The sequence below is a fragment of the Tetrao urogallus genome (assembly GCF_951394365.1).
Source record: "Tetrao urogallus genome assembly, contig: scaffold_309, whole genome shotgun sequence".
NCBI classification, from domain to species: Eukaryota; Metazoa; Chordata; class Aves; order Galliformes; family Phasianidae; genus Tetrao; species Tetrao urogallus.
The window spans coordinates 1-10,343 of NW_027639014.1; the positions used below are offsets into that span (position 1 = coordinate 1).

The 10,343-nt window shown below is 53.4% G+C and overlaps 1 protein-coding gene across 1 annotated transcript; it reads right to left on the bottom strand.

Moving 5' to 3' along the window:
- Window positions 1-6: 6 nt before the first annotated feature.
- On the bottom strand, window positions 7-1,197 carry LOC306957572 (leucine-rich repeat-containing protein 4B-like; the record flags this gene model as incomplete). Its single annotated transcript, XM_079551059.1, has 1 exon — window positions 7-1,197. A coding segment is annotated over one exon (1,191 nt), but the record flags the coding sequence as incomplete, so codon positions are not given.
- Window positions 1,198-10,343: the final 9,146 nt, after the last annotated feature.

Consider the following 10,343-nt stretch of genomic DNA (forward strand, 5'->3'; position numbering starts at 1 on the left):
GGTAAAATTGAGGGTGCCGTCGTGCAGGACCGAAATCCGAACCCGGTAAGAACCGTGCGTCATCAAAGTGCCGTTGGGGGTCAACCAATTCACCGACGTCATCGCCGTCCCTGTGCGGCATTTCAGTTCGGCCGCCATCCCTTCGGTGACGTTCAGATCCGCCGGCGGTTCTACGATGACCGGAGCGTAACAAGTGAAATGCCCTGGTTCCAACTCACCTAAATATCTGCCCCTCAAAGGAGGGGGAGCGTGGCAGCGAGCGCAGCAGCTGGTGTTGCTCGGCACCGTCTCCCTCAACCACCAAGCCAACCAAAGCACGTCGCAGTCGCAACGCCAAGGGTTGTGGTGGAGGTGGACGCGCTCCAGGCGGTGCAAAGGGGCGAAGAGGTCGTGGGGTAACGAGCTGAGCTCGTTGTGAGCCAAATTCAGCTCCTCCAGGGCTTTCAGGTCGTCGAAGGCGTTGCGTTCCACCGCCGCCACGCGGGCGTGCATCAGCCACAGCTTCCTCAAGCTGCTCAAGCCTTGGAACGAACCCGGCTTCACTCGGCCCAAGCGATTCCCCGACAATTCCAACTCTTCCAACCTGACCAACGCCGTCAAGTTGGGGATCTCCTTCAAGTTACACATCCCCAAATTCAAGTACCTCAAATTGACCAAGCCTTCGAAAGCCGCTTCCGAGATGTACTCCAAACGCTTCAGCTCGCCCAGGTCCAACCTGCGCAGCGACGGCACGCGGTTGAAGGCGTACGAAGGGATGCTTTCGATCGGGTTGTTCCTCAACCACAGCTCCCGCAGCTTGGATAAATACTCGAAGGCCTGCGTGGGGACCGTGGTCAAGCGGTTGTCGAACAGCTCCAAGGTGTTGAGGTTGGGGAGGCCGTTGAAAGCCCCCACCTCCACCTGGCGCAGCAGATTGCGGCTGAGCTGCAGGATCTCCAAGTGCCGCAGGTGCTTGAAGGTGTCGGTGCGGATGATTTGGATGTGATTCTCTTGTAAATTGAGGTAACGGGTGTTGACCGAAATGCTGCCCGGTACTTCTTGAAGTTGTTTCCTGGTGCAAATGACTCGGCTGGCTTGGTTGCTGCAAGTGCAAGCGGCCGGGCAAGAGGGGGGGGGGGAAGCGGTGGGAGCAGGGGGGGGAAGCAGCAGCAAAAGGAGCAGCAGAGGAGGCAGCAGAGGGGGGAGAGGCGGCGGCATCCTAAGGGGGGGAGGGGGCATGGCCAACGGGCATCGTTTGCAATCAGGGGCCCCGGTGGTGCTGCAAGAGAAGGGAGAAGGAGGGTCAGCAAACGCAGCCGGATCGGGATCACGATGCAGCGCAGTGCGTTGCAGGGTTGCAGGGCGATGCAGTCAGGAGTTGGGATGCAATCTGTTCTGGGTGTGCAATGCAATCTGTTCTGGGTGTGCAATGCAGTGCAATCTGTCTGGTGTTTGCAATGCAATCTGTTCTGGGTGTGCAATGCAATGCAACCTGTTTGGTATTTGCAATGCAATCTGTTCTGGGTGTGCAATGCAATCTGTTCTCTGTGTGCAATGCAGTGCAGTGCGTTGCATGGTTGCAGGGCGATGCAGTCAGGATTTGGGATGCAATTTGTTCTGGGTGTGCAATGCAGTGCAATCTGTCCGGTGTTTGCAATGCAATCTGTTCTGGGTGTGCAATGCAGTGCAGTGCATTGCATGGTTGCAGGGCGATGCAGTCAGGAGTTGGGATGCAATTTGTTCTGGGTGTGCAATGCAGTGCAATCTGTCTGGTGTTTGCAATGCAATCTGTTCTGGGTGTGCAATGCAATGCAACCTGTTTGGTATTTGCAATGCAATCTGTTCTGTGTGTGCAATGCAATCTGTTCTGTGTGTGCAATGCAGTGCAGTGCGTTGCATGGTTGCAGGGCGATGCAGTCAGGATTTGGGATGCAATTTGTTCTGGGTGTGCAATGCAGTGCAATCTGTCTGGTGTTTGCAATGCAATCTATTCTGGGTGTGCAATGCAATGCAACCTGTTTGGTGTTTGCAATGCAATCTGTTCTGTGTGTGCAATGCAATCTGTTCTGGGTGTGCAATGCAGTGCAATCTGTCTGGTGTTTGCAATGCAATCTGTTCTGGGTGTGCAATGCAATGCAATGTGGTCAGTATTTGCAATGCGATGCATTCAGGATTTGGGATGCAATCTGTTCTCTGTGTGCAATGCAATGCAATCTGTTTGGTATTTGCAATGCAATGTGCTCTGCGTGTGCAATGAAATGCAATGTGGTCAGTATTTGCAATGCAATCTGTTCTGGGCGTGCACTGCAATGCAATCTGTTGGATATTTGCAACGCTCTGCATTCAGGATTTGGGTTGCAATCTGTTCTGGGTGTGCAATGCGATGCAGTGCGTTGCATGGTTGCAATGCAATGTATTCAGGATTTGGGATGCAATCTGTCTGGTGTTTGCAATGCAATCTGTTCTGGGTGTGCAATGCAGTGCAGTGCGTTGCATGGTTGCAGGGCGATGCAGTCAGGAGTTGGGATGCAATCTGTTCTGGGTGTGCAATGCAGTGCAATCTGTCTGGTGTTTGCAATGCAATCTGTTCTGGGTGTGCAATGCATTGCAATCTGTTGGATATTTGCAATGCGATGCCTTCAGGATTTAGGATGCAATCTGTTCTCTGTGTGCAATGCAAATCAATCTGTTTGGTATTTGCAATGCAATGTGTTCTGTGTGTGCAATGCGATGCATTCAGGATTTAGGATGCAATCTGTTCTCTGTGTGCAATGCAATGTGTTCTGTGTGTGCAATGCGATGCATTCAGGATTTGGGATGCAATCTGTTCTACGTGTGCAATGCAGTCTGTTCTGTGTGTGCAATGTGATGCCTTCAGGATTTGGGGTGCAATCTGTCTGGTGTTTGCGATGCAATCTGTTCTGGGTGTGCGATGCAATGCAACCTGTTTGGTATTTGCAATGCAATGTGTTCTGTGTGTGCAATGCAATTCATTCAGGATTTGGCATGCAATCTGTTCCCTGTGCAATGCAATCTGTTCTGGGTGTGCAAGGCAATGCAATCTGTTGGATATTTGCAATGCAATGCATTCAGGATTTGTGATGCAATCGGTTCTGGTGTTTGCAATGCAATCTGTTCTGTGTGTGCAATGCAATTCATTCAGGATTTGGGATGCAATCTGTGTGTGCACTGCACTTCTCTGGTCAGTATTTGCAACATGATGCATTCAGGATTTGCGACACAGTCTGCTCGGTGTTTGCAATGCAATGCATTCAGAATTTGCAATGCAATCTGCTTAGCATTTGCAATGCAATGTGTTCTCTATGTGCAATGCAATGTAGTGCATTCCAAATTTGCAATGCAATATGTTCTGTGTTTGCACTGCAACCTGTTCTCTGTTTGCACTTCAATGCAATGCAAGCAGTGTTTGCACTGCAACCTGTTTGGTGTTTGCAGTGCAATGCAATGTGTTCTGTGTTCAATTTTTGCAATGCAATGCAATGCAATGCAATGCAATGCAATGCAATGCAATCTATGTTTGCACTGCAACCTGTTCTGTGTTTGCAATGAAATGCAATGTGCACAGTGTTTGCAATGCAACACACTGCAACCTGTTTGGTGTTTGCAACGCACTGCAATGCATTCTGTGTTTGCAATGAAATGCAGTGTGTTCAGTGTTTGCAATGCAACCTGTTCTGTGTTTGCAATGCAATGCAACACAATCGCTTTTTGCAAAGCACTGCAACCTGTTCTGTATTTGCAATGCAGTGCAATGTGTGTTCTGTGTTTGCAATGCAACCTGTTTGGTGTTCGCAATGCAATGAAATGCATGCTGTGTTTGCACTGCAACCTGTCTGGTGTTTGCAACGCACTGCCATGTGTTCTGTGTCTGCAGTGCAATGCAATGCATTCTGTGTTTGCAATGCAATGCAATGCAACGCAATCGCTTTTTGCAAAGCACTGCAACCTATTCTGTATTTGCAATGCAGTGCAACGTGTGTTCTGTGTTTGCACAGCAACCTGTTCTGTGTTTGCAATGCACTGCAATGTGTTCTGTGTCTGCAATGCAATGCAATGCCTTCTGTGTTTGCAATGCAGTGCAATGTGTTGTTTGCAATGCAATGCAATGCATGCTGTGTTTGCACTGCAACCTGTTTGGTGTTTGCAGCGCCCTGCCATGTGTTCTGTGTCTGCAGTGCAATGCAATGCATTCTGTGTTTGCAATGCAATGCAACGCAATCACTTTTTGCAACGCACTGCAACCTGTTCTGTTTGCACTGCAACCTGTTCTGTATTTGCAATGCAGTGCAATGTGTGTTCTGTGTTTGCAATGCAATGCAATGCATGCAGTGTTTGCACTGCAACCTGTTTGGTGTTTGCAATGCACTGCAATGTGTTCTGTGTCTGCAGTGCAATGCAATGCAATGTGTTCTGCGTTTGCAATGCAGTGCAACGCAATCTCTTTTTGCAACACAGTGCAACCTGTTCTGTTTGCACTGCAACCTGTTTGGCGTTTGCAATGCCCTGCCATGTGTTCTGTGTCTGCAGTGCAATGCAATGCAATGCACTCTGTGTTTGCAGTGCAATGCAATGTGTTCTGTGTTTGCACTGCAACCTGTTTGCTGTTTGCAATGCATTGCAAAGGCACGCCGTTCGGTCTTTGCAACCCCGCTGCCCTTAGCACACGATTTGCACGCTCCTCCTTTGCATGGTTTGCTCCCACCCACAGCACCTGCGTGCAAATCCCTCCTTGCACCGATCCGTTTGCACGCTTGCACTCGAAGCCAGCCTGCCAACCTGACCTTTGCACCAATCCATGTGCACAGCTTGCACGCCCGCGTGCAAACAGCCCCTTGCACACTCACGCACACCACGTGCACGCAAGTGTGCAAAGCCCCCAGACCCACGGGCAGGACCCCCTTGCACGCTCACAACTAACAGCACACCAACCCTGGTGCAAAACCTCACATCCATGTGCAAACACCCCTTGCACACTCACACACCCATGTGCACGCACATGCAAGTGTGCAAACCCCACCATCCCTGTACAGACACCCCTTGCACACTCATATACACACATGCACACAAGCAAGTGTGCAAAAACCCACACCCACGTGCAAATGCCCACCCTGCAAACTCACAATCAGCACAGAAACATGGGTGCAAATCTCCACATCCACATGGAAGCACCCCTTGCACACTCATGCACACCCCCACTTGCACTCAGGCCAAGTGTGCAAAACCCCCCCATCCCCCATCCGTGGACAGGACCCCCTTGCACACTCACAACTAACAGCACACCAACCCTGGTGCAAAACCTCACATCCATGTACAAGCACCCCTTGCACACTCATGCACACTCATGTGCACGCACACGCAAGTGTGCAACCCCCCCATCCCTGTACAGATACCCCTTGCACACTCATACACACATGCACACAAGCAAGTGTGCAAAAACCCACACCCATGTGCAAATGCCCACCTTGCAAACTCACAATCAGCACAGAAACCCCGGTGCAAATCTCCACATCCACACGCAAACAGCCCTTGCACACTCACACACACACACAAGTGTGCAAAACACCCATCCGGTGCACAGACACCCCTTACACACCCACAAATAACAGCACAGAAACCCTGGTGCAAATCCCCACACCCACATGCAAACACCCCTTGCACACTCATATACACACATGCACACGTACACAAGTGTGCAAAGCCCCACATCCACGTGCAAACACCCCCCTGCATGTTTGCCCATCCATCCTTGTGCACACATGCAAGTGTGCAACACCACTCCTTACACTCCCATGCACAAACACCCTTGTGCAAAGCCCCGTGTCCCTGTGCAAACACGCCTTGCACAATCACACACATCCAAGAGCAAACACGCGTAAGTGTGCAAAGCCCACATCCACGTGCAAACAGCTCCTTGCATGCTCATCCACCGACCCTTGTGCACATACACAAGTGTGCAACACCACTCCTTGCACTCCCATGCACAAGCACCCTTGTGCAAAGCCCCGCACCCCCGTGCAAACACGCCTTGCACAATCACACACATCCAAGTGCACGCGCGCAAGTGTGCAAAGCCCACATCCCATGTGCAAACCCCCCTTGCACACTCAACAGTGCTGGTGCAAATCCCCACACCCACGTGCAAAACGGCCTCGTGCACTTTTGCACTCCCAACCATGCAAACACAAGTGTGCAAAACCCCCACATCCACGTGCAAACTGCCCCCCCTTGCACGCCCTCCTGCCTGCAACTGGGTTGTGCAACACCGCCTTGCACGCCCTCTGCCCATGCTCACAAGTGTGCAAATGTCATCGGTTTATGGGCGCCCTTGCACCAACACACCTCCAAGCGCACCCACCTGCCCCCCCCCTTTGCACACCCATTCATTGCACGCCCCATTTGCACGCAGGTGTGAGCAACGCCACCCTTTCCCCAAGGCCTTGCACGCTCATATGCGTGCAAATCCGTGCACAACTGCATGCCCACGTGCACCACAACCCCCGTGCATTCCTTGCACAACGCTGCCTTGCACCCACAATTCTCGTGCAACAGCCAGGCGTGCAAAACCACACACCCCCCTTTGCACGCCCACGTGCAAGAAACCACCAGCACCGGACCGGCTGCAATCAAACCCATGTGCAATGCACACAATTGTGCAAGATCAACGTGAAACCCCCCACACACACACTTGTGGGTGTGCACATGGATGGGTGTGAGTGTGCAAGGGGTGTTTGGACGTGGGTGTGGGGGGGGTTGCACACCTGTCTGCACCCGTGTGTGAGTGTGCAAGGGGTGTTTGCAAGTGGATGTGGGGGCTTTGCACACTTGTGTGTGTGCGTGCACGTGTGTGTGTGTGTGTGCAAAGGGTGTTTGCATGTGAACGTGAGGTTTTGCACACTTCTGTGTGTAGCATTGGTTGTGTGGAAGTGTGCAAGGGTTGTTTGCACGTGGAGCTGGAGTTTTGCACCAGGGTTTTTCTGCTGTTTTGAGTGTGCAAGGTGTGCTTGCACGTGGGTATGGGCTTCTGCACACTTGCGTGCTTGCACGTGGGTGTGTGTGAGTGTGCAAGGGGCATTTGCACATGGATGCGAAGTTTTGCACCAGGCTTTCTGTGCTGTTGTGCGTTTGCAAGCTGGGTGCTTGCACGTGGGTGTGGGGCTTTGCACACTTGCATGTGTGCAAACCTTTCCACACTCAACGAATGCACGCCTGGAGGGAGGCGTGCAACACCAAACCTTTGCACTCCTGCTGCCACGCGCAGCCTTGCACACTCAGCCTTACAGACACCCACGTGCAATTTCATCCTTGCACACTCACTGCAACAGCAAACCCCCATGCAAACCCACGTGCAAAGCATCCACGTGCAAATGCTCCCTTGCACACCCACATGCACCCGCTTCCCTTGTGCAAAGTCCATTTCCCAACTATTTACCCATCCCATTTGCATATATGCAAATCACACACGCGCTTGTGCAAAATCCAGCCCTCCCCTCACTCGTGCCTTTTGCACGCTCACCTTGCACAACAGCCGCAGCACCAAACCGGCCTCAATCACACCCGTGTGCAGCACGCACAATCGTGCAAAATCCATGTGCAAAAGCCCTCGTGCAAGCAAACACTTGCACACTCAACCCTTGCACACCTACAGGCCGTGCACGCTTGTGAATGCAACGCTTTTGCACGCCCCAACGCAAATGCAGCCCCCTGCTTACACGCCTTTTGCACACTCAGCCCTTGCACACCTACAGGTGTGCACGCTCCTGAATGCAACGCTTTTGCACGCCCCAACGCAAATGAAGCCCCCTGCTCACACGCCTTTTGCACGCTCAGCCTTGCACACTTGTGTGCAACCCCACTCCTTTCCAGTGCAAAGATCCACGTGCAAACCCACCTCCTTGCACGCCCAAGCACATGGAAAACCCCATCCTTGCACCAGCAGAAGCATGCTTGTGCACTTTTGCACGTGCACCAACAGCCCCCTTCTCACACACCCACACCGTTGCACACTCGTGTGCAAACACCTCGTGCAAGCCCACTCACCTGCATGTGCAAGCCCACCCCTCAACACCCTTGCACCACTCTTGTACAAGTGAGCAAGCGTGCAAACCGACCCCTTTGCACGCTCAGAGCTCAACCCTTGCACCCCCACAGCGTGGGACCAAATCCATTTTCACACCCACGTGCACAATGGGGGTGCAAAACCCCTTGCACGCTCACACCGAGCCCCAAGTGTGCAACACTTCCTCTTTGCACACTCAGAACTCAGCCCTTGCACGCCATGGCAGCAAACCCCCACACCTCGCTCACCCCATCTGAACCCACCGTTGCACGCCCATTTGCACGCACATCCGTGCAACAGCTTGCCCACACCTGCACCTCCTATCGCATCCCATTTACACACCCATTTGCACACCCACAGCGAGCGCTTTGCAACCCCACGTCCTTCACAGCATCCGAGTGCAAAGATCAGCGTGCAAACCCACCTCCTTGCACACCCAAACACGTGGAAGCCCCGTCCTTGCACAAGCAGAAGCTCACGCGTGTGTCTTTCTCACACCAACCCCCCCCATGTTCACAACCCCTCCATTTGCACACCCACTCCTCCATTTGCACACCTGCCCCCTTATGTGTTCACAGTCCCATTTGCACACCCACCCTCCATAATTAAGCACCCCCCATTTGCACACCCACCCTCCCCACATGAACACCCCCTTTACACACCCACCCTCCCCTTTTGCACACCCACCCCCCACGCCTGCACCCCCGTTTGCACACCCACCCCTCCATTTGCACACCCGCCCCCTTACATGTCCACAGCCCCCTTTACACACCCACCCCCACTCCTGCACCCCCGTTTGCACACTCACCCCTCCATTTGCACACCCGCCCCCTTACATGTCCACATCCCCATTTGCACACCCACCCTCCATAATTATACACCCCCCATTTGCACACCCACCCTCCCCAGTTAAACGCACCCCGTTTACACACCCACCCTCCCCTTTTGCACACCCATTCCCACTCCTGCACCCCCGTTTGCACACCCACCCCTCAATTTCCACGCCCACCCCCTTAGGTGTCCACAGCCCCATTTGCACACCCACCCTCCCCAATTAAGCGCACCCCCTGTTTACACACCCACCCTCCCCTTTTGCACACCCATCCCCACTCCTGCACCCCCGTTTGCACACCCACCCCTTACGTGTTCACAGTCCCATTGGCACACCCACCCTCCATAATTAAACACCCCCCATTTACACACCCACTCTCCCCTTTTGCACACCCATCCCCACTCCTGCACCCCCGTTTGCACACCCACCCCTCCATTTGCACACCAACCCGCTTAGATTTCCACAGCCCCATTTGCACACCCACCCTTCACTTTGCACACCCGCCCCTTGCGTGTCCACAGCCCCATTTGCACACCCACCCTCCCCAATCAAACGCCCATTTGCACACCCACCCCTTCACGTGTTCACAACCCCCCTTTACAAACCCACCCCCCGCTTACACACCCACCCCCCCATTTACACACCCACCCCCACTTGTGCACCCCCTACATTTGCACACCCACCCCTGCATTCACAACCCATTTGCACACCCACCCCTGCATTCACAACCCATTTGCACACCCACCCCTTCACGTGTTCACAACCCATTTGCACACCCAACCCCCATGTTCACAACCCTCCTGCTTACACACCCACTGCACCTGTTCACAACCCATTTGCACACCTACCTCGTTTGCACACCCACCCCCCAGCTCACAACCCTCCCATTTACACACTCACCCCTACATTTGCACACCCGTGCTCACAAGCCCTGCATTTACACACCCAGCCCCACTTACACACCCACCGCACGCCTTCAAAACCCATTTGCACACCCACCTCCCCATTTGCACACCCAACCCATTTACACACCCACCCCCATGTTCACAAGTGCCCCATTTACACACCAGGCCCCCCCTTTGCACACCCAACCCCCCATGTGTTCACAACCCCCCCACTTACACACCCACTGCACCTGTTCACAACCCATTTGCACACCCAACCCCCATGTTCACAACCCTCCTGCTTACACACCCACTGCACCTGTTCACAACCCATTTGCACACCTACCTCATTTGCACACCCACCCCCCAGCTCACAACCCTCCCATTTACACACTCACCCCTACATTTGCACACCCGTGCTCACAAGCCCTGTACTTACACACCCAGCCCCACTTACACACCCACCGCACGCCTTCACAACCCATTCGCACACCCACCTCCCCATTTGCACACCCAACCCATTTACACACCCACCCCCATTTACACACCCATCCCCACCCGTGCACCCCCT